At 43.7% G+C, this 25,543-nt stretch overlaps 1 protein-coding gene and 1 non-coding gene across 2 annotated transcripts in view; both read left to right on the forward strand.

The window, feature by feature from the left end:
• Positions 1-82, forward strand: TRNAS-AGA (transfer RNA serine (anticodon AGA)). The gene has a single exon. It is a non-coding gene; the product is annotated as a tRNA-Ser (tRNA).
• Positions 83-166: 84 nt separating this feature from the next.
• The window catches only part of HS1BP3 (HCLS1 binding protein 3), a 43,496-nt gene continuing 18,119 nt past the window's right edge, over positions 167-25,543 (forward strand). Inside the window, exons 1-4 of the mRNA XM_066611718.1 lie at positions 167-290; positions 2,814-2,979; positions 10,439-10,646; positions 12,729-12,945. Coding sequence (XP_066467815.1) covers positions 250-290; positions 2,814-2,979; positions 10,439-10,646; positions 12,729-12,945 — 632 coding nt within the window. The 5' untranslated portion in view covers positions 167-249. The remainder of the gene's footprint in view (positions 291-2,813; positions 2,980-10,438; positions 10,647-12,728; positions 12,946-25,543) is intronic.

Here is a 25,543-nt window from a genome sequence, read left to right on the forward strand (position 1 = left end):
GTAGTCGTGGCCGAGTGGTTAAGGCGATGGACTAGAAATCCGTTGGGGTCTCCCCGCGCAGGTTCGAATCCTGCCGACTACGGGGCAAATTTTTAAAAATCGAACTTTTAATTAGAAAGCAAACAGGGGATGGGCGCACGGGATCTCGTGACACTCGGCCTGGATCTCCGCCCCGGCCTTGCAACAGTAGCTGCGCCTTTCCTGGGAGCAGCACAGCGGGCGCTTCCCCTGCACCGACGGCTCGGCGGCATGCAGCGCAGCCCGGGGCCTGCAGCGCTGGTCACCACCAGGTATGGAGGAGGCGATCTCCGCAGCGGCCGCCTCTGCTCTCTCTGCGAGGCTGCCTCGCCCGGGACTGTGGCGCAGCTGGCACGAGCCTCTCCGGGCTTAGCGCTCAGCAGCGGGATTCCCCGGGCGTTTGTTGCGCTTCCTTCCCCTCTGGGGGAGCTGGTGGGTCTCTGCAAAGGAGGGCCTCGTCCTGGGGAGGACTTCCCCGCTGCAGCCTGACCCTCCACCGCTGTGAGGCTTCCTGTTTCCTCCCGACTTTCACCGTGGATGCCTCTCTTGGGGCTGCTTTCACCACTAGGTGACACTGTCACTATGCGTCCTTGTGAGCTCTGCTCACCACTGGGGTGTTTTTGTGGGTCTTTGCAACAGTGGTCTGTTCACCACTGGGGACCTCAGTCTGGGGTGTTTCTGTGGGTCTTCTCTGCCCAACAGGGACACTTATGTCTTCCCCAAGCATCTCCTGTGGAGTGGGGACAGTTTCCCCATTGCCCTGATCTTTGGCAACCCCATCCCACCCTTCCCTTTCCATCCTGTCCTTTCCCCAAAATGCTGCATTTCTCTGTCCACAATTCTCCATTCCTCTCTGAAAAGATGACCCTATTCTTAGCAATGTTGGTCTGACCAGTATGCGCTACTTCCTAAATAGCACTGTAGCAAATTTTTAATAAGCATTTGCAGTGTTTCTCAAACTGTGGGTCGGGACCCACTAGGTAGGTTGCAAGCCAATTTCAGGTGGGTCTCCATTCATTTCAGTATTTTATTTTTAATATATTAGACTTGATGCTACCCTGGTATGTGACTGCATTTGGGGAAATGTGACAGATCTGTACTTTTAACAGGCTACTATGTATATTCTTTTAACAATGATAGCCAATGGAACTTACTCCGGGGTAAGTGTGGGTAGGACTGCAGCCTAGGATTATTAAAACTCTTCCTGCTTGATGATGTCACTTCCAATCATGACATCACTTCTGGAGGATCTGGTCCCAAGTATGAGAACCACTGCATTATAGAATTGCTAGAAGTCTGGTAGTTTTGCTAATGGGTTGGTTGTAGTATCCTTGCATGTGGTGTTATGGCAGGAGACACAAAAGAAACAAATTGTGAGAGGTGCATTTATCCAGTCCGCCTGACATTCTGTTGCCAACTTTTCCTGGCAGGCCTCCTATGTCTTTAACTACAGTTGTTCCCAACATTTAGGAGCCTTCAGACCACTGAAGCAAAAATTGGAATCGTCATGTACCACATGAACCCCCCTCCCATGCACACAAAAAGTATAATTAAATTTGTGATAATTAGAGGAGATTTATTAGAGATTAGATTTATTATTTGTCCAGATTTGTGGGTTACTGCTTTTGTTGCCAGCTGTGGCTATGCATGATTTTCTTCTCCTTCTTCTCTGGTAGTCCATGGGGAATTGTCTCCCGAGCAAGCACTCCCCCACAGACTACCAGAGAGGGTGGAGAATGGACTCCCCACAGCCACAGCTGACACTTCAATACTGGCTGCGGCTGTGAGTGGTCAGTTCTCCGCACTCTCTGCGGGTCAGTGGGGTAGTGCTTGCTTGGCGAGACACTGGAAATGACTGAAGGCAATTGTTTTTTCCTGAGATCTTGCAGACCAGTTCTCAGGGTCTTGTGGACCACAGGTTTGGGACCAGTGCTTTAACAGCTCTTTAGCATCAGAAATAGCACAAACTGGGAAGATGGAGCATAGAATGAGCTGCACCCCCAGCTTGAGGGAGGGATGGAAGCAGCAGAAGTTGAGGAGGAAGTAAAAGAAAATCCCATGGGAGGGGCAGGCAGCAGGAAAGTACTCCCAAGGGCAAGAAATGTACTGCAAAACTAAGGGCTGAATCCTATCCCACTCTCCAGCATTGATGCAGCGGTGTCTTAGCACTTAGCACAGGGTGTGCACTGCATCCTGTGGGGGGGGGGGGGTGGGAAGAATCATGGAAGCCTTCTCAACATAAGGAAGCATTTGTTCCCTTACCTTGGAGCTGCATTGTGGGTGCATCGTGCTGGAAAATTGGATAGAATTGGACCCCTAGGGTGGTCAATGTTTAAATGACTTTTGTGTTTTCTGACAGCTACATGCAAAGAAGTAATCCAGGTGATGGTTTTCCTGATGTGCAGGTGCAATCAAGGAAAAATTTTCAGTTGCTGAATACATTTCTCCTTGTGTTCCCAAGTACATGAACACATGGAAAAAATGACATTCTCTTGCATATGAAAAGCAACCTTAACACAATTGCAGAAATCATAAAGTTTTAAATTACTGTGGAAAACAGAGCCCAATTTCCCCCATGTGAAAGTATCTCTGATTTTTCATTTCTAAACATTTTCGATTATCATACCAGCCTTGTTCAGCACAGCTCCCTGTTGTTATTTCCTTGATTCCAGTATCTGGTCTTCAATGTACAGGTTCAAATGTGGCATCCTGTGGGTCACAAGCTGATGTCAAGGTCATGATCTGCTGATTGCTGTCCAGGCTTGAACTGAACTCTCTCCATTTTACATTTGCAGACCTGTTCAAAATGTCCACACAGGGATTGATCTGTCAGTTCCAGAGTACCAGGAAATCCGAGGGAAAATGATGTCTGGCCATGTGGAATATAATATTGTCATTGTTACCCAGCTGGCTGCATTCAAATCGGCAAAACACAAACCAGATGACATCATTCAGTTCATGGTAATCAATCTTTTAACAATTGTTGTGCACATGAGAGAGACACAGAGAGAGGGGGGGGGGATAATGCCATCTATGTTGTTGTCATGGTTTTCTGGCCTGTAATCAGGGGCCAGGCTGGCCAGTGTATAGACCACGGTGTGATGTAGATGAACTAAAGTATATCTACACTCAGGCCTACAGTGCCACCCAAAAATCCTTTCCAGGTGCTTGGAGGGCCTATACAGATGTTGCATTTTAAAACCTCCATTCTGGTCCATATCTGTGCAATGCATGCACGTAGGTGAGCATGCACCTGCCTCTAAGGCATTATGTCTTGTGGTGTAGTTCTCACTAAGGAGTGCAGTATCACTTCAGACTGCTGATACAGGCTTACATAATTGCATGCTTTTCTGTCCAAAACAATGATATCAACGTGGAAAACTGGCATGTCAGGGAGATAGTTAGGAGGTAATTTCTTGGCATGGAGGAGTTATTCAGTTGTGAGAGTCCCCACTTCCAGGCTGAAGTGATACAGTCCAGCTGCAGGCCTTACCTCAATGAGAATGAGGCCTGAGTTCGAATTGTTTTTATGGACTGGGAAGACATTATGATTCTATTCTGATTGTTCTTTGTAACTTGGTAGCTGGACAGTATCCCATTTCACTGACAGAAACTGGTCTGATTAAAAAAAGAGTCACCTTAGGTCAACAATTTTCAGCATTTTTCTTCTCATGGCACGCTGATTTCTGTGGTCTTCACATGTTGTGATGTCACTTCTGGAAGATTCTTCTGGGTTCTGTGGCAACTGTCTGTTGTAATACATTGCCTGTCCCTATTCCTCCCTCGGCTCTGACAATTCATTACTATGGACTGCTGCACTAGAAACAGATCCTTTTTTGGAAGGCTTTTTTCAGCTATTTTCAACCACTGTGCTCCAAAGTCCTGCAGCATACCTGTGGACCTTTCGTGGCACACCAGTTTGCTGTAGCATACCACTTGAATATCACTGCCTTAGGTGTTTTGTGTCTGTTATTCACTATGACCAATGCAATGGTTGCCATCTAGAACTAAATTGAACTTCCATGCTAAAAATCCTAGGCACTTAAAATTGTTTGTCCCTTACCAGGCTCCTGTTACTATTTTGTTAAAACATGTTCATTTATATTGTGTGCTCCTTAAATAAGGTGCTTATACAGAACAGAAAAAGGAAGATACTTGCTGTACATATAAAACTGTCACACAGTTTTCCTGTTTGTAGAAGAAAGAGTTCTTTTGCTGTAATAGAAAATGGAAATGGCTGTATTTTAGAAGATATATAAAGTTCTGGACCTCTAGTATGCAAGTGATGAGAAGCATAAGCTCCATTGGCAAATTTATTTCAGTGGACCACTTTGTGTATTCATTTCCAGTACCTGATGACTTTCATGTATGAATAGGCCATTTGAGATACACTACCATGGACAGAACTTGCAATAACTACATATTGCATCAAAAATAACTCTGTAAAAGTGAAGTCTATTCACACATTCAGCTGTCAGTCATCAGATGTAGAGAAGTATTGATTTACAGGTATGGGCAGAAACTTTGATTTCTCCTCTCTTGAAAACTCTCAGCTAATTGTGTGAACTGATGCTATGGAAAAGCATTATATTTTGATGTAATGTACTCTAAACTCCTTGAGATCACTGACAGAGGCCCACTTGTGGGTGTTGTCACAGAGGTTCAGTTGGCAGGGATGCATAAGGGCTTTTCTTCTTTGGCACCCAGCTTGTGAAACTGTCTGCCACAAGAGGCTTAGCCACTTCTTGCTCTGTCAGATCACTGATTTTTGCTTTGTTTTGTCGAGCCTAGCAAAATTGTTCTAGTGGTCTCTGCTGTGTGTTTTAGTTTAATGGTTCATGCTCTCTCTGTTGTTTTTGCTGTTTGGTTTAGTTTAGTTGTGTATAGTATATGCTTTGATTTTACTGGTTGTTTTAAGATATATGTCATCGTGTTGAAGAGGAGAGATGGGACATAAACTTTTATAGAAATCAGTAATGCCAGAAGGATCTGTGAGATATCAGTAATGCGAGAAGGATCAGGCATGCGTGCAAATCACCACTTAGTGCCATAGTTTCTATGGTTATGAATTGTCCTTGTTTTTCTGCTGAGTAATGCCTGAGTTGTATTCTTCAGCTTTTGTCTTTCTCTTTAAGCTTTACTTACTATATTGCAGTGACGTTAGTCCTGGTTCCTTATTAGATATCCTGGTTCCTTTGTACTTTTACCCCTTTCCACGGAGATATGAAGGAAAGCATTCCAGTTTTCAATTGGAATTGTATTTTTATCCACTGAAGTATTTGGGGGTCACCCAAACACTGACATGGTCAAATACCTTAAATAGTTCAGCCACTTGCAACTAATCTTAATGACTGAGTTTTGGGTGGAGAGATTCTTGTAGGTTTTTGTAAAGGAAGAAACAAATTGTTCCCACCCCCCGCTCTTTTCTCTAAGATATGTGTTATTTCTTTAAGAACATACATAATAGTTTTATAGTGAAAACCTGTTTAGATGCACCCTGACTGTGTTTTGTCCAAGGCTTTTTCAAACTGGTTTGAGCAGCTCCCTCTCACTGGCCACCCACCCTGTTTGGAAACATTTATTACAGCACCATCAAAATATCCCTTTTGATTTTTTCACGTTAAACCAGTGGTACTCAAACTTTTCCAGCCAGTGGCTCCCTTGACCCCTGTGGCTGTTGGCCATGACTCCCCATCATGTTCCTGAGGGCTGGAAGTGACATCATTAAACAGGAAGTGGCCAGAAATATCAACTATATTAAATATAATATTATATTTATAATAATATAATATTAAATATATATTAACTATATTAATATTAATTATATTCACCATATCATTAATTAAATGAACATCTTAAAAATATATTATTAATACACAGCAATATACATGCTTTATAAATGATCAGCTGCTGATCACTGTTGGTGACAGGATGCTGGAGTAGGTAGATTTTGTCTGGTCTAGGAGGACTCATTTTTTAAAACTTTGATAAAACAATTCTATTGGTATGCTTACAAATGAACTTTGTGAACAACCAGTCTGACCAACATTACACACACACCCCTGTGGACCCCAATCCAACTAGTCATTTCTCCCATTTTCCTTGGATAGGATTGAACCCTTTATTAATTTAATGAAATTAAATTTTTCCAGCGGCTGGTGGGGAAAACAAAAATAGACCATGAAAATATATCAGAGCTGATAAGGGTTTGGTTAGGAAGCTGATTTGTCTCCTATACTAGGAGACATACAGCTCAAGCCTATGCATGCCTACTCAGAAGTAAGTCCCATTAGAGTCAATGGGGCTTACTCCCTGGAAAGTGTGGATAGGATTGGGCTGGCAATCACTTCATCAATGGCTGATAAGTATTCCCTTCAAATAGCAAGATTCATCACTTTAAAAATACAGCCTTTTCTCTTCAGTCAAACAACGAGATTAATAAATCACTTTAAAAACAGTACCCCTTTTCTGCTCCTGGCCAAGTAAAGTGTGTGCTTCTCTCTCTCCCCCCCCCCTTTGGCAACTGCATGGAAACAACTTTAAGGGGAGGGGGAGGAAAGCGGGAAGGTTTGGAGATCGAAAGGGGGGAGTGGAAGAGGGAGGGGGTTGAAAAGAGAGATTTCACTTTGATGAGAAGCGATCCCAGGCTGGGAACTAGGAACCAACCAGACAAGGATCAGCGAGGGTTAAGGACTGCAAGCCCAGCATGCTTGGAAGAGGGCGGACAGCAGCAGCCACTCTTGCAGCGGAGCAACTCCTGTTTCTTCTGCTTTAAAAAAAAAAAAGTGCAGATGAGGGGCAGAAGACTCGTATTCTGCCCAGGGGTGTGACTGTATCGCTGCGAGAGGACATCCCTCGCCTCCCCTTTGAGTTCCTGGTGCCGCCCTAAAGAGCCATGCCGCACAGTTTGAATAACACTGACTTAAACTGTTGTTTTTCTGACGAAGCCATTTTTTTCAGTGAAAATAAGCACATGACCAAAATGAATCTGAGGCAGCTCAGGTTGTGTCAACATTAAAGTACAAGCGAAGACCCATAAAGAAATCACAAAGCAGAAAGAGAGGCTGGGCCTCAAGAGAAGTTTTTTCTTCTGTCTTCCTTGTCTTCTGCAGTATATATTTTTCACTTTCATTTCCTTGCATTCATGCCCACATACACATTGTGTATGTGTATACTCAACTTCTCTCGTTCCCTTGGTGCGTGCATGTGTGTTTTTGCCAACAGTGTTTCACGGGCCCTACCCCCCCCCCCCAACAGGACTCCCCTACTTACTGGGCAAGCAACAAATGTGCCAGAGCTGATGGTGCCTGCCATGAAGCATGTAACCCAGAAGCAGGTGGCGGTGACGTTGTCATGTCACTGCCAACTGCTTCGGGGGGGCATTGGGGGACAAATGGACACAGGAGTGGGTGGGGAGGGCCAACCAGCGGTGAAGCTTTGCTTGCCGTGCTGCCCTTATAAACGTTGGCTGACAAGTAAGGTGCCGACTATGGCAGTGGGCAATCCGCTTGCCACCCTAGTGGGGGGCCCTCATGCGTGGGACCTGATTGGGGCAATCAGTCTTAGGGTCCTGCACTCCGGGTCCTTCTGTCCCTCTCTTGGCTCTGAACCATATGCAGTCACCAGCCCTCTTCTCCAGAAATCCTCCCTGCTTTCAGTGGAATGTAGGGAGTGGGTAAGGAGACTCAGGGTTACATGTGTGTACCAGGAATTTTCAGACTCCCTTTCCACAGTAATCCCTTGAGCTTCCCTGAAAAGTTAGCCTTGGAATCAGAGAACTGTCTGGAGTGGCCTCTGCAACCTGAAAGGCTGCATCTGAAAGAGGAAACCCATCCAGCATTAAAAGGGGGCAGGCAGGATGTGAAGAGCAACATGATGGTCATTTTGTATCTGTAACATGAAGATAAAATGTTAAGTCAGATATTGATTTTTTTCCCCCCCACTAAAAAGATAAAATACCTTCCAGCATGCTTTTTCTAGTTGTACTGAAAGACCCTAAAACTCAGAAAACCAATTCTTACAGCCCAATCAAATGATCAGGCTGCATTCGTGCTGACCTATGATGTCACAAAACATGATACATAGAGTGTGTGACTGGGCCACTTTCAAGAATGGCAGGCAGCGCCAGCCACGTGGCATGGGGCTGCCTGGAGCCCCTGCTGCTGATAAGTCAGTGGTGGGGGCTGCTTCAGTGCTGGTTACAGTGGATTGGTAGGATTGGAATCCTACCAATCCCAGATAGGATTGGGGCCTTAGGCAATTATTGCATTGATGACAGTCCCAACATATTATGCTGCAGTATCACTATGCTCTGATTTTGCAGGTGAATACACTAGCCTAGATGTTTAGATCTGAAAGATGTCAATCAGATGCATAAATATCTTATGAATTTGGACTCAGTGGTTACTATAGCTAGAAATGTTTTTCCATTTTAATTTCATGGCACTCGTTTTTAGAAAAATTCCGAAAATTAAAACATTCTCAGTGTTTTCACTTGCACGTATTAGATGGTTCCAACAGAGGGCACTCAAACACCATTTAAATGGCATATTGTGTAGGCATGGAGGTGTTTCGTAGGAATGTTTTTGTGCTGCAGACATAAGAGTTGGCACTCATTACCTATTATACTGTGTGTTCCTGTCAGCATTCAATAGATTTCAACATGTTATATAAATCTATTCCATAATGTGAGAAGACTATAATACAGTATTGAGGAATGTTTTCATTCTGTGAATTTTGTGAAAGGTGATGTACAAATTGAATGTTATGCAGCATTTAAAATAAAGATTTGTGGATATTTGAACCAGGTTGACACCTCTTAACTGCTGGTGGGGTTACTAAAATGTGTGAGTGTATTTGTTTTCTGGTGAAGCTGCACGCTAATACAAGGTAAGATTTTGTAAATATAATATTCTTGTGAGTATCCTGGTGATTGCGTTGCTGCTGATTTATGGGCCATACTCCTTAAAAAGGGAATGGCTCTTTTCTGGTTCTCCTGGTGGGTCATGACCCACCAGTTTGATAACCACTGGTTTATGGCATTGTTTTTTTGGTTTACTCAAGGAATAGCATTGTGTTTGTATCAACTTTTGAGCAGGTGGCCGATTGTCCTGTGTAACTTCACAGAAAGTTTCTTTATGTCGATGACCATTTGCAATCATTTTCTTTCAATTATATTGTGGATTAGTTTCTCAGACTATTCCCTCTCATGCTTGTGTATTTCTGAGTCTCAGATATTTGGGATAATCAACAGGGAAGTTGGTTGCATTCATTTTTAATTTGTGGGCTTCCCTGAAGCACCTGGATAGTTGCCTTTGGAAACAGGATTCTGGATTTTGGTTGGATCTAGAAAGACTTTTCTTAAATTCTTATGACTTGTCCAAAGCCACTCAATATGTTTCATAGCTGAGCAGCGATTTTGAATTGGAATGTTAAGTCTCTCAAGCTGCATTGTCATGCTGGAATGGGAGAGTAAGCAGAAGAATCTAGCTCAGGGGTGTCAAACTAATTTCATACAGCTGGTCAAATAGCTTTCATGGCTCCTACTGAGTGCCAAAAATGATGTCTTTCACCAGGAAGTGATGTCATTAAGCGGAAACAAGCACTTTGTTCTCACCTAGGAATTCACTAACTGCAGATGGCAGAAGAGAAAATTTGCAAGTCTTGATTATATTTTCAAGATATGGGAGAGCCCAGTCATCATGTGGGCTGCTCTTTTAGCAGTGTTGCTTTTGCTGAGACATCACTTCACAGTTCAGCAGCCGAGACATGCTCTGTGAAGTGATGGCTCAGCAGAAAGGGCACAGCTGAAAGGGTAGACTGCATGATAATAGGGCTCTCCCAGCACCTTGGCAGTGTCTCTCTTCTCCCTCTTGGTCTTCTCCTTTCCTAGTACTGGTCTTTGCCTTTTGAGACCTCCTTCTGTCTCTCTGTCCCAGCATCCTGGCAAAAGTGGGGCTACTGAAAAGGTGGTACTTAAGAGCACAATTATTATGTGTGGCCTTTGACCTGATCCAGCAGGGCTCTTCTTATGTTCTTTTCTCAGCAGAAGTGGCGCTGCTGAAAGGGTAGCCTGTGTGATAATTGGGCTCTCCTAGTGTAGGGCCACTTTTGCCAAGGCATCATTTCAGGGCTGATGGCAGTGCTGGGAGAACCCAATCTTCATGGGGGCTGATAAAGAGCTTCTAGGGGCCACATCCAGACAGTGGGCCTTATGTTTGACACCCCTGATCTAGCTCTTTATTTTCTGGGCCACACTGGGAGTATCTGTAATGTGTAGAGAAACAGGACAATATGACAAGGCAATACTTGTAATACCGAGTACTTTTACTTCAGACTCAGAAGGAATTATCTGCTCCTTTACAGCTTTTCTCATGCCTGTCTTTTAATACAAAAATATATTTTGCCCATGTTGTCTTAGGTCTCCAAAAAGTATAGTGAGATTGAAGAGTTTTATCAAAAACTAATGGCCCATTATCCACAAGCATCTCTGCCACCATTGCCAAGGAAAGTGCTGTTTGTTGGAGACTGTGATATTCGAGAACGAAGAGCTGTCTTCAATGAGATTATGAGAGCCATTTCCAAGGATGCAGATCTAGCAACAAGTCCCGAGTTACTGGAATTTCTGGGTAATTTCTCCAAAGCCAATGACTCAAACCGTTTGCGGAATGAGCAGTGTTCTTTCTGTATTCTTTGAGCTCCATTCCCATGCCCCAGTGCCTCTGAAAACCCGATGGACAAAACACATTACTTGTTTTTCTTCTTCAAACCCTGTATTGGAGTCTAGCAATCTGTAGTACTCTGTGATATAGAGGTCAGATTTGCTTGTAAAACATTGCCCTTAACTGAAATATGCCATGTTCTTTAAAAGGGATAAAAAAAAACTGTTAGATATTAATATGAGAGATGATCTGAATTAAAAAAAAATACAGACTTCTACATTAATGTAACCCGGGATCTCCTGGCAGAGTGTCAAGGGCCAAAATTTTTTTTTCAAAAAATGTAAATAAATATGTTGGAGATCAAACTTAGATGAACAAATGAATGAGTGAATGGGTTCAAATCTCTCAGATTTCTCCAAGCATCAACACACATCACAAAACTAAAGCACATACCTTAAAAGACTCCCATTCCCCCACCCCACAGCTCCAGTCGTGTTTAGTCAACTGGGCCAGAGACCCTCAAGGAACCAGAGGCTGGTCACAGGCCAGATAGAGGCTTGCTGTGGGCCACATGTGGCCCCCCGGCTGGGGTTTGGTGACCCCTGAGGTAACCCAGGCTCTGGTTCAAGAAGAGCAAACTTTTGTGACCTTCTGCACAGTTCAAACAAATATGCATGTATTTTATAGATTTGCATAATTTATTCCAAGTCTATTAGTTGTGTGATTGAAAAGGATGCTATCCACAGCCTGGGTTGGCCCAAGACCTCTGGGGCCTGTGCCAGCGTGCCAAATGCTGCCCTTTCTTATCTTGTGATGTCCCATTCTCTGCTCCTCCTACTTCTTGGATTGGAAAAGGAAGAGGGCAATGGAGCAGAAGAGAAGTGTGGGAGAGTAGTTGGCTGGTATGTCTCAAAATTCTAACCCACCATTCTCCTTTCCCCCACACTTCCACTTCCTCTCTCTCCTTCTCTTTTACAATCTAGGGGGTGGTAGAAGAAAGGCATAGGAGGCAAGTGGGCAGAATTAGGAACCCCCTATTAATTGGCTGCCTGAGGCAACTGCCACTGTTGGCTGCCTGAGGGCCCAATCCTATCCAATGTTCCAGCACCGGTACAACAGCAATGCAGCCCCAAGATGAAGGAACAAATGTTCCCATACGTTGAGGAGGCCTCTGTTTATGCGTCCCCACCACAGGATGCAGTGCACACCCCATTGGCACAGCTGCACCGCCACTGGAAAACTGGATAGGATTGGGCCCTGAGTGGGCTAGCCAAGTGCAGAGCATAGAAACCCTTCTAGAAGTTCTGGAAATCCTGATCAGTGCCCCTTAGGTGTACCACCTAAGTCACCGATTTTCAATCTTGTTCCTCTCATGTCACACTGACAAGGTACTAAAATTGTCAAGGCACACCTTCAGCTTTGTGAAAATTGACAAGGCACACCATGCTTCTAGCGGGGGGAACATATCCCCCAATGGCCCTATTAATACCTGACATTCCCCCTACCTCCTGAGGCACACCTGCAGACCATTCACGGCACTGCCATGGTGCACTGCTTGAAAATGTCTGACCTAAGTACTTAAAAAAAAAAAAAAAAAGCAAGTTGTCTTTGTCAGAATGCTGAGTTCTTTATCTGATACCAAGGATCACAGTTTAACAATCATTGAAACACACAGTTGCTGCTATGGTGAGATTGCCAGTGCTGGATCTGAGCAACTGCTCTTGTTGAGTATGTAAGATTTAAATGCAGTGTGTTATGTTTCTTGCCTTGTATAGACAAGGACTAGACATCTGCTTACCTTGTCAGAATCTGAAGTCTCTAATCATCAGAGCTGAAACTCTGTGGTACTTAATTTTCTGCATGTCAGCCTTCACTGCAAAGTTTATTTTGAGACGTTTACATTGTCATCAGTGGGTCTGAACTGAAAAAGTAAAGCTTATCTTGGTGTTTATTCAGAGAAAAGATCTGTTTTCCTGATCTCTTTGAAACCAGATGCATAGGATTGCACTGTAAAGCAACTGTATTTTGCACTGTATGTTTTTTTCACAGGAACCAGATCCACGAGTGCCATTGACTTGAAGAGTAAAAACCTTCCTGATAAGGAAGAGGAGGATGAAGAAAATGATGTCTTAGATTTCTTCAAAGAAGAAAGGACATCTGATGCAATTCCCCAGTTTAAACCATTGAACAATCAAGATGTGAGAATAGGGAAAGAAGAAGAGGAAGATGATGAGGAAGATGATGTAGATCCACTCGGTGTTATCAAGTATGACTTTCAAATGCTATTTTCTTTGTATAGTATGTTAATGCAAATTTCACTTTTTCCAAATGATATTTTGAAGTTCTGGAAGCCATGTTGATGCCCACTAAACAACTACAGAGACAGTAGAAAGGAAAGGACAGTAGTGTAGTGTAGAAGGGTTGAGAAAGACATTTCAGTCTTGGAGGGTCAATGCCAGTCAAAATGAACAATACTGAGCTATTCGAACTACATGTTTTGCTTTAGCAGAAAACTGTCCATTCAAATGAAACATTATGATCAGATATTTAGGACAGACTCCAGCCATTGTTAAGCATTTCAGAAAACTGTTGCTTTCTGTGGAAAAGTTAAACTAACTCAGTGGATCTTCAACAGCCTAATCCTATCAAATACACTCCCTCCAATGCAGCTGTGCTACTAGAGCGCATGCACTGCATACTGCCGGGGGTGGGGTCCCAGCAGTCTCCTCTGGGTAAGGGAAACTTCTGCTGTAAGAAACTTCCAAGCCTGTACTGTCTGCATGATGTCTACTCAGACTTGTTCCAGTGATTTATCTTCTGAAAGTCTGAGTGGACCAGGGAAGGTGGGTCAAGACTGGGAAGGGGGATAGGATACTGGTGGCGCCATTGCTACCGATATCACCTCCTTCCTGGCCTCAGTCCACCCTCCTCCCTGCACCCATGTACTCTCTGTTCTGGTCAATCCCTGCCCCTCACCCACCCCCTGTGCTGACACCAGGGGGGATGTGGATGGACCGCTGACATGTCATTGCATCTGCTCACCACTTGTGAGCGCAAAACAGCATTTCACAATTTGCAACAGCCATAAAGGACCTTGTGCTGTTGGAGCAGAAGTTCCAGCAGCATAATACCCTCATGAGATTGGGCTATAAATCTCTTCTGTATTGATTCTGCTTGTGTTGTTTGTTTTTTTCCAAGCTTCAGTATTTTCCTATACAGTCAGACTGACAATTTGTTACTCCAAAGCTTATATCCAGTGGGGTGTGTTTAGACAGGCATTTGTCTCATTTGTTCCATTGCAAAACAGAAAATATTAGGAAAAAGTAGTGGTTTTACTTTTGACAACACTAAATAATGCATAAATGATAATTTGTACTTCATGATTGCTGCAGGGAGTATCAGCAATGTAATTCACCCCCACCCCTCTAAATCCACTTCAGAAATAGTATATGTAACGGTTTTCGGCTTTCAAAGCATTCTATTTTCATAAGTGACTCTTTCAAATAGGTGTTAGTGCTGGGTCTAACAGCACAATGCTGTGCATGTCTGCTCAGAAGTAAATCCAATTGTGTTCATTGGGACTTACTCCCAGGATAGTGTGTACATTTAGAATTGCAGCCTAAATGACCTTTAAGTTTAAGGTTCCAGGTAACAATTGCTATAATTAGAATTGGATGGAACTCATGGTGGCAAACCATGCAGTATTTAATTGGGAAGAATAGGTCTATTGACTCTTAAGGGACGACTCCAGATTAAGTGGTTTATCTTTTTTCTTTATTCTGGTATTTTGTGTATTCTGAATGTCCTGCAAATAGCAACTTGCTATATTGCTTAAAATCAGAACTATTTTTCTGGATATTTTACAGTTCAAAATGTTTTCTTTTAAGAAAATAAAAAAGCAAGCAACCATCATTACTGATGCCAAGAAACTGGATAAAGCATTTTTTTTCCATGGAATGGTCCTTGGCTGTCAGTATATACAAAAGAGACTGCCCTTTTTTGGGTAGGAAAATGATCTTTTGAAGTGGGTAACATGTTTTCCTGGATATTTTACAGTATATCAGATTTAAGTAGTACATTTGTCCCAATGCCAAAACAAGCAATTGCTTGCTTCTCAGTTTTTGGTCCATCTGTTTTGTCACAAGGCTGGGGCCAGGATCCAGAAGCCCACAGGAGAGGTCTATACCTGCAGCAGGCCCCTCCATCATGAAGCTCCTGCTCCCCCATCTCATTCCACAGGCCTCTGCTGAAATTTGGGTAAACTTTGGGATGTCCTCAAGATGCAGTGCGAGAACATGTGGCCTGAAAAAAAAAATACTTGGGGAATCATGCTGGGTGCATACCAAAAGCAGTCTTTGGCTCCTTCCCCCTTTGAGTATTGAACTCTGACCATACACTCTTCTTGTGGAAGAAGGCCATCCATTTCTATGGCATTTACAGTAATCCGTGTAACATGTTTAGAATGAGGATGTGAGGGAATGATTCCCCCAGTGGACCACTGGACTCTTTAAGTTGCTGACTGCCATTGGTTTCTGGAAATCAGTCTGGGGAAAAAAAAGGCATTGGTAAAAGTGTTGGGTGATCGGAGAAAAGGAGGCAAATAAAAATGCCCCAATGCAGCTCCAGTCTTGTAACTTATATGATGGCCCTAGGTGTGGATGTGATCCTTGTTGGATGTAGCCATCAGCTTCATGAGGGACAATATGAGCATTGTGGTACATGTTCACATCAGCTGTGTATCTCAATTTTCCAGACTTCATTAGGGCAATTGACCATATCAGAATCTATCATAAATAAATAATTTTGTGCCTTTTGTGTGACCCATCACATGAGGTCAGGTGTGGAATTTTCCACTTGTGGCATCATGTCGAAGCCAAAAAGTTCATGGTTTTTAGAATACTTTGAATTTCAGAGCTCCGGATAAGGGATGCCCAACTTGTAGCAGAGGCACTGAAATCCAAAGTATTCTAAAAACCATAACTTTTTTGAGCACCGCATGATGCCTTAAGTGGAAAATTCCACACCTGACCATGTGATAGGTCGCACAAAAGGCACAATTATTTATTTGTAACATGGCTGCATCTGCCATAGAAACCTGGAAAGTATCTGGCAAAATGTCAAGCATGTGTTCTCAGTCAAAAGATCTAGAAACTTGATTTTTTTAAAAATGAAAACTGAAATCTTCAGGAAGCTGAATTTTGAGTCAGACAATAAATTCTGTGCTTCTGTGGAATTGCAGCATATTCACATCCCATTGTAAGTATCTAGTTTGCAGGCATTCAAGCTAACTGTTGGAAGTTACTTGTCACCATGCATGTCTGTAACATGTATGATGCATGTTATGGACTGAGATGGAAACAAATTACCGTTTTAATTACTGCTATCACGGGGATATTTGTTTGAACACAATGCTTTGTATCTTTTAGAAAAAATTAAGGGGCATTTTATATTTCTAATACAGTGGTGCTTTGCAAGACGAAATTAATTCGTTCCGTGAGTCGTTTCGTTTTGCGAAATTTTCGTCTTGCGAAGTGCGATTTAAAACAAACCAAAAAAAAAAAAGGAAAAAAATTCATCTTGCGAAGCACGGCCATAGAAAAATTCGCCTTGCGAGTCACCAAAAAAATCACAAAACACTTTCGTCTTGCGAGTTTTTTGTTGCACGAGGCATTCGTCTTGCAAGGCACCACTGTAATGTGCAAGAAGTTGAAACATATTAAATTCTTCAATTTCTAGTTGCCTTTGACTTATATTGCTGAGTAGATCTTGAGTCATTACAGGAATGCTGGAGGAACTTTTAGTGAATTTTGATTACTAGATTAGATTAATTCTTTGATTAGTTAATCATAGAATTAATCAGATTAATTCTTTGCAAATAATTTTTTATGTTCTCCATCTAGGATGTTACATGGGAGGGGGAAGAAGTGAACCCCCAAAACTAACCCTTGATCCTGATTCAAATGAATTAAGAAATTATTCACATAGGAAAGCAAGAGGTTGTTTAAAAAAAGAAAAGAGAAATCTCTGTATTTATTAAGCTGCAAGGTAAAATTTCACAGTTGGCTGTTTAGGAAGTAATGTGTCTACTGCTGGGATGAGATTAGCAGACACATACGGCTATTATAGGTTTAAACTACGAGAGCTTGTGAAAGCTCCCAGGGATATAATTAGTGATTGTCTTTAAATGTACAATTAGCATTAACCCTATATTGAAATGTGTTTCTGAAGTGGATCTGTGGAGGATGTCTACTATTCAGTCTCTTGTTCTGGGAAGAGTTTTCCATCAACCACCATCTTTGCTTTTTTTAGCTATACATTTGGGGTGATAAACCCCAGGCATGCAAATATGATGATATTTTCTAGTTTGCCTGTCCATCCATACCTATGTTAAGCTGTAATCCTATGCATGCTTGCCTGGGATTATATGTTGGAGGAAATTAAAAATTGTTTCCTCTTGGGGGGAGGAGCAGAGTAGCTTAAGCAGCAGACCCCCCTTTTGGGTATCACCCCAGGGAACCTCCCTCACCTGGCTGACTGCTAATCAATAAAAAAGACAAAGAGGCAATGGCTTGTTAAAGTTGCAAAAAAGAAGTTATTTACTTACAGTTCCATTGAGTGTATGTTTACAGCATCTGATTAGGATCAGAGGTTCAGCTAACACTTAGAGATAGCAAGGCCCTGGAGCTGCCTTGCCCTGCATGCCTTGTGCTCAAGATGGCCTGGGCATCAGAGCCCTGGTGTGCCCATCTTAACGGGTCGGAGGACAAGAGGAGGTGCTCAGAGGAGAAGGGAAGGATAAAGGGTTAGGGCCACACCCCACAAGGATTACAGAGAGAACAGGTAGAAAGGTCAGGTTCACTGGGCCATAACTTGACCCCTTCTGGACAGCAGACGGAGTTGCACCAACTCCAACAATATGCACCATTAAACACAGTGGGACTTACTTCTGAGTGGACATAAATCGGCTAGCAATGTGAGTCACGGTTCGTGGACTATTTAAAAACAGTGGTAGAGGGAGAACCACCTCTCTTTCAGCTATGCTGCTGCTAACTACAATCAGAGGGAGTTATTCTGGAACTCCAAATCTAAAATGTGAAAAGCATCAGGCAGGCAAAATTAAGAAAAATGTATCTTTGCTGATTTCTGATGTCAATATGAGTGGCATAACTAGAGGGGTTGTAAAGCACTGTGTTTTCCATGGTGCCTCACTGCAGCATGCAAGTGGTCCCTCCCCTCCTTTGGAGCCATTTTGGGCCACTACAGCAAAATGGAGGCATCTTCTTCATTTTGCTCTAGTGGCCTGGAATGGCTCCAAAGGGGAAGGGAAGGGGGCGCTTGCACACTGCAGTGAGGTGCTCTGCAAAACTTAGCACTTTAACCCCCCCACTCCTCCACCGGTCAATAAGATTTGATTGATTGATTTTTAAAGTGAGAGTGTTGTGTTCACAATCACTGTGAACAGAGGCATTGTAAAGCCAACACTGTTTACAAATTACTATGAATCACTACGATTTTTGTCATCTTAAACAGTAGAGTCTTGTTCCTGTGACACCCTAAAAACTAAAAAATGTATTTACAAATTTAATTTGTACATGTTCTCAGAAAGTAGGAGACGCAAGGGGTATTAAAAATTTTAAATGAATAAAAATATTAACTACCTTTACCTTGGATTAACATCCAATAATAATAATAAAAATAAAATTTTCACTACTGATACATAATTTGAAACATGTAGCTTCTATGGCCACCTGTTTGGAAGAATCAGTCTTGCTTAAGTACACAGCTGCAAAGCCTTTGGGGTTTGCTTTTGACAATTGTTGAGTTACTGGCTAAGACCCTAAAGCATGCTCAGACATCACAGCTGCCAAGTGATGCAAATGTTTGTGCCACTTCCAATCCCAGCTGCTTGTCAGAGCTGCCATTTTAAAACAACTTTTGTCACCAATTAACACACATTTTGTGCTAGTGCAGCACCCTGAAAGTGTATCTAATCTGCTCTCCCCCATATTTAATCACTCTTTCTCTTCCTCCTGAAGTGTTGCTTTATGTAGAAAACTAGAAGATGAATATAATGTAGAAATCTTCTTCTTGTTTCTATGATCTGGGAATTCTTGTATTGTGCATACTCAACCATTCAACAACCTTACCCTGACATCTGAAGCATAGGCACAGTCCAAGAATAGACTTAGTACCTCATCTGTTTGTATAGGCCAGATCCGTTGTAGGACTCACTAGTAGCTTAGGATCCACAGCCATGTTTTTGCAGTGTGGAAGAAAATGGAGCGTACATGGATAGATGTGGTACGCATCATCACTGTCAGATCTACTCCCTCCTGCAGCCTCCCTGCCCTGCCACACCCCCTTCCCCACCCACCCTCCCCTCCTACAGTGACTTACCTGCTTCTGCAGGCTACTGGAGCGCCAATACTGCTGGCCAGAGCACATAGAATTGGGCTGTTGGTCATGTAAATCCACATGTAGCCTACAGTAATACAATCCCATATCAACCCAATATCATGTAGCCTGCAGTAATACAATCCCATATCAACTTTACTTCCTCTTCTACCACTTCTGAGAAGTAGGCCATGGCTCCTAAAAAGCATATAGGACAGTGTTTCTCAAACTGTGGGTCACAAGCTAATTTCAGGTAGATCCCTATTCATTTCAGTGTTTTACTTTTAATTAATAAAATACTTTAAGCTACTATGGCATGTGACTGCATTGGAGATATGTTACATATCTGTACTTTTAAAATCATATACAGAGTAACCTGTTAACAGTGAAAGTAAATGGGACTTGCTCCTGAGTAAGTGTGGGTAGGATTGCAGCCTAGGATTGTTAAAAATTTTCCTGCTTGATGATGACACTTCCAGTCATGACATCACTTCTGATGGGTCCTGATAGATTCTCATTCTAAAATGTGGGTCCTGGTGCTAAAAGTTTAAGAACCACTGATATATAGTATATATTTACAACATTCAGTACAGCTAAATGCAATCCAGAGCTTCTCCCTAGTATAGCTTTGGCACTTATCTAACTGGGCAGAATTAAACATCTTTTGTTTTAAAGGCTTTATCATCCTTGCATGACTCAACTCCTCAGTTGGAATTCAAAATTAGCATTACCTCATTGATCAAAACAAGTCTTTTTCACACAAGGAACAGGAAATGTTGAATAACTTGATTCACAGAGCTGTTGTGTTGACAATAGAAAATGTTAATAGGGTGAATTTCAGTTGCTTGTTTTTCTGAACCTTTAATGAGTTTAAATGAATAACTGGACCCGTTTCTGAAAAGGCTTATTCATATGGCAGCAAAAGTGAATGTAGGTTAGCATGAATGTTCATACTTGATGATGATGATGATGATGATGTTAGGAAATGAATTCAGGAAATTTGAGCCTTTAGCTCCCTCCCTGTGTCTAGAGCAGGGGTGCCCAAACCCCGGCCCTGGGGCCACTTGTGGCCCTCGAGGACTCCCAATGTGGCCCTCAAGGAGCCCCCAGTCTCCAATGAGCTTCTGGCCCTCTGGAGATTTGTTGGAAGCCTCACTGGCCTGATGCAACTGCTCTCAGCGTGAGGGCGACTGTTTGACCTCTCGCGTGAGCTATGGGATGAGGGCTCCCTCCATTGCTTGCTTTTTCATGTCTGTGATGCAGCAGTGGCAGCAAAGGAAAGGCCAGCCTTGCTTTGTGCAAGGCCTTTTATAGGCCTTGAGCTATTGCAAAACCTTCATTCATTCACATAAGTTCATCTTTAATATATTCATTTATGTAAAATTATGTAAATTTATTCAGATTTTAAATGTAAATTAATTCTTTTTTCCCCCGGCCCCTGACACAGTGTCAGAGAGATGATGTGGCCCTCCTGCCAAAAACTTTAGACACCCCTGGTCTAGAGCAAACTTTTTAGAGGCCCTAGAGGCTGCTGCCTGATTTATAAATGCCAATGGGTGTGGCTATAATGGTGATTGGGCAGCAGTGCCCCTCCCCCCACAAGCTGCAGCTTGTTTAACCCTTGATGCACATAGCTTAGCCTAATCTGCCCTGTTAGTTTTACGGACCACTAAAAATTAGCTCATGACTCACTGGTGGATCCTGGACCCTCAGTTTGGGAACCACTAGAGCTCTTTTCTGCATGATCTTTACTCATGTGAGCAACATGTACATAAATTCTGCAAATAAATCTATGCAAGTTACGAACCCACAATGTTAACAGCCAACTTGTCTGTTAGTCATTTGTGGTACATTGATGACTTGAAGGTAGTTTACAGAGTTTTCCTACTTAGTGCTTGAAGCAGCTCTTACCTAAGGTGAGTAGCTATTTCCATGGCTCTTCTAAGTCACCTGTACTAGTTGTACAGTTGTACAGATTTTCCTAGTCATCTCATGTTTTTCATTAATTGTACTGTAACAGGATTTCTATGCCTGTCCACTGTAAGTCTGACAAAGATGTCCTGGCAGACTCCTATGTATAAACAGTGCAATGCAGGAAGTTACCTTTATATTTTGTTCTCATTTGCACTAGCCCAATATTTACATGTGAACACTTTGAAACAATTTTAGGGGAAAAGCAAAATGTAAAATCTTGCCAGAAATCTCTTTCTAGAATTCCTAGCCTGAGAATGAGCTGTATCTGTAATTCCTTCTTGATACACTGCAAAATAATTCAGGTAGTACAGAGAATCTCTGTACATTTGTTAAATCACCTCCTATGTTTGGAAGGGAAGTGCTAAAAAGACCAACTTTTTTGTGTTAAAAAGAGGGCTAGAGTAGTACATAATGTTTGTCCCTAGTAATGAATGGAGATGGGGAGGAAGGGACTTGTGAATTCCCAGTTTTTTGTTTGTTGCGTTGGTTGCTTGTTTGCTCCATTTCTGGGCAGAGAGGGAGGGAGGGAGGGAGAGAGAACTCTTCATGGACTAGAACAGATTAAGATAAACAAAAAGCCTCAAGAGTACATACCTAGAAAGAATCTTAGCAACATGATTCAAAACATCCTTGAGTAGAAATAAGTTTTACTTACTTTCTGGTAAGCATGCTTAGAATTGTGGTATATTTTTTCTACACTCATTGCCTAATCCTTTGTACAGTTACTGAGAAGCAGACCCCATTAAATCTAGGGTAAGTGATTTAGAGTTTGTGTAGATTTACTTTCAAATGTGTGCTTAGGACTTGACTTCCGGCCTAATACTATTTGGGCCTTATGCTTGCAGAATGCTTGTTCCAGTGGCACAAGGCCCTTTATGGCTGTTGCAAAAGGCAACATGCCAGTCTGTGTGGCCTGGCTCCTGTTGCAAGTGGGAAGTAGCCAGAGCCATGTGCCAGTGAACTGAGACACCTGCCAGTGTCAATAAGTCAGCACAAGGGATTGGAAGGGAGGTGGGAGGAATGGGGTGGGGAAAAGGACTGATCAGGGCTGGGAAGGGAGCCGTATCAGCAGCAGCATTCCTAGACCCCCCATGGACACCAAAACCCCTGAATAATCAAATCTGCAGGTCCTGGTCCATAAGACCTTCAGAGGCGACCAGAGATATTCTTCAGTCAAACCAAAAGTGCCTTTTTGGCACTTCCGGAGGCCTCAGAAAGGTTGCCACATGCGACTGGAGAATATCTCTGGTCGTGTCTGAAAGCTCAGGTACGGCCTCAACCATGGGTTCGGAACCTGTGTTTAGTTAAAACTGCAAGTCCCTAATCCGCAAATACAGAGGCATGGCTTGTACATAACTTCATTTGAGCTAAAGCGGTAGAACTATTTCTACCCATTATTTAGTAATTGAACAGATTCTGTAATCCCAGCAGTGTTTGGTTACAGAAAAGAATAGCGTGCCACTATTGGCAGAAATTATATTGGGATATCGTAGTTCAGACCTCATTCAGTCTGCTAGCAGCAAAGCCCTTGGGACAAGCTTTCCAGACCCAGTGTAAATATGAATAGTAATAAGAGATGTTTCGGAGAAGTCACAAACTGTGCTAATAATAAACCAGTGTCTGAGTGAACTATCAGGGCTAGAAATGCTTCTGTCTGCTTCCGCAGCACATCAAGCTCTCCTAGTTCCTTCTGATGATGACATCATGCTAGATAGTGGCACTGCTGATCACTCATCACTCAGTGCCTTTTCCTTCCCCAGCTACAGTAAATCCTACTTACTGGATATTGACTAAATAGCCCTTATTTGGAGCAGAACCCTCTTTGAACTGCTGCTGACTTCAGGGTTGTGTTGGCATGTGCTTAACATGGTGTACATTTTTGTGTTTTGTGTCACTGACATTGATTCTTATACAGATTTGTGAAGACAAGCTAAACACAGATTTGTGGGAATGGTGTTTCCTTGGTTTGAAGTGACCTTAGGAAATCTATACTGCAGTTAATGCTATTTATGTTGTTCATAAAGCAGTTCAGGAGTGATGTCCATACAACGGGAGTGAGTGAAAAGACAGTCACAAATATTCCACACACACCCACCAAACACTGAGTTTTTCCATACTTCAGTGGGTGACATATATTAGGTAATCTAAAAATAGACAAGTGTAATTACTGAACTGGCAGATGCCTAAACTATACAGAGGACTTGCTCTGTAACTATACAGACTTGCTCTTTGGAGTATCCTAAGGAGAAGGAATGGAGCAGCAGCTGGACCACAGGGCTGCTGATACAGGAGGAGAAGGAGGCACTGGTGGTGGCAGTGATCCCGCGATCCAACCATCCTTTCCCTTCTCACCCTTTCCCTTCTTGTTGAACCTCCAAAGGAGAAGGAACAGGAACAGTGGTCAGACTGCGAGGATGCTTGAACAGGAGAAGGAGGCAACCCCATGGTCACGTGGTGTCCAGGGGACATGCCTTACTTGCACATGCCTAGACATGCATGCCTCACTGCACTTGCTGCTGGAAGTGACATTTCACTGACATCCTCCTCCTTCCACCAGCAGAATGTCCATTCCACCAGCTGTGGGGTAGTGGTGTAGGACTGAGTTATTTAATGACTTTTAGCTGTTGAGCTTTGATTCCCTGTTTGAAATAGAATAGTAGGTCTGTACAATGCTTCCAAATAATATTTTAGGTTAGTCGTGTATCCTTTACTCCAGATCATGAGCAATCCGCCCCTGTACTTCCTCCCTTAGCAGACATGGAGACAGGTAGTTTGTTGGAGAGATCCTTGATTACAACTGGAGGGCAGTGCCTTACATATTACTGGGGCCACAATAACACCCAGTTAACAGTTAACCCAGTTCCAGACTCTGCATTCCAGGCACCATGAAAGTTGCCAGGAAGTTTTAGAAACTTGGGATGTGACCTATTTTTTTATTTCTGGCGAAATATTTCTGCTGTCACACTCTGCTGAAATATTAAGTGCTGTCACACTTTGTGTACCAAATTCAAAGGAAAGCGTACCAAAATTGCCCCGATGTTCTCTGGGAAGGAAGAGCTGGCATTCCTACTGCTGGGATGCCCCTCCTCCTGGAAGGTAGGATCGGAACCTCAATGAACGGATACTCCTCCCATGTTGGGGGCATCCCATGGTGTTCCCCAGTTCCCGTCCTATCTTCTAGGAATGAGGACAGACCTCTGTTGTGCTCTGGCACGACATCAGTATTTTTCTTTTTTTCCTTCCCTGGAGCAGGGGGGTAGAACTCCCCCCCCCCCGCTTCCCAGGCTCTGAACAGCCCAGAGCCTGCCTGCTGGTGGGACTCAGCGCTGCCTCTCCCCTCACTGCAAGTGGGTAGGAACATCGGGTTGAGGCAGCATGGGAGGCTTCCATCCCCCTCCCCCTCGTGGAGCCGGCGGCAGACCCACACCAGCAGCAGCAGCGCCTTCCCAGCAGGAGCACCAGAGCCACGTGGCGGGCGCCATCTTGGGCCCTCCCCCCTCCCCCACGGGAAGGACTCAGGCCCTGGCAGCCAGCGGCAGAGCGCCCTGCAGGAGGCTCACTAGGGCGGCGAAGCTCCGGTCGGTCGCCGCTCCCCCCAAGCGGCAGCGGCAAGGAGGTGGCAGGCAACCTCTGGAAGTGCTGTTTCAAGATGGAGACCTGGAGGTCCATAGCGGCAGCACTGGAGAAGGGGGATGCGCTGGGCTCTGTGGACCTCTCCGATGCTTATATGCATATTCCAATATGTCCGAACCATCGCCGCTTCCTGCGCTTCTGCTTCAGATCATGCCATCTACAGTTCCATGTTCTTGCTTTCGGCCTAACCTCAGCCCCACGCATGTTCACAAAAGTCCTTGTGGCCCTCGTGGCTCACTTACACCACCAGGGGATTTTCCTGTACCCCTTCCTGGACGACATCCTGATCCGAGCCACCTCCAAGGCTCGTGCCCTAAGGGACATCCAGATCACTGTAGACACCCTTGAGAAAGCGGGGTTCATGACCAAAAGGGAGAAGAGCTGCCTGCAACTGAGCTACCAGTTGTTGCACCTGGGCCTGCTACTGGACACTACCCAATACAAGGTCTCTCGGTCCCCAGAGAGGTGCGAGAAGATATGGCAACTTCTGGAGACGTTGCTCACAACACAGCAACAGGATGTGTTGACGCTAGCCAGGCCGTTGGGCATGATGGTGTCTTGCCAGGACGTTATACCATGGGCACACTTTTATGCCAGGGCGCTCCAGTGATTCCTCCTGTGCTTTCAGCAAGAGATAGAGAACAACATCCACTCCAAGACATCCATCCCTCCCAAGGTCAAGAAGGAGTTGGCATGGTGGAGGAGCCGCTCCAAACTGGCAGAGAGTTCCCCACTCTGCAACCCAGAGTGATCACCACGGATGCCAGCCTTCTGGGGTGGGGATCCCACACAAGGGGGGCGGTCACCCAGAGAGCTTGGTCCAGGGAGGAGTCCCACATGCACATCAACCTGCTGGAACTCAA

The sequence above is a fragment of the Tiliqua scincoides genome, chromosome 1 (assembly GCF_035046505.1).
Source record: "Tiliqua scincoides isolate rTilSci1 chromosome 1, rTilSci1.hap2, whole genome shotgun sequence".
Lineage (NCBI taxonomy): Eukaryota > Metazoa > Chordata > Lepidosauria > Squamata > Scincidae > Tiliqua > Tiliqua scincoides.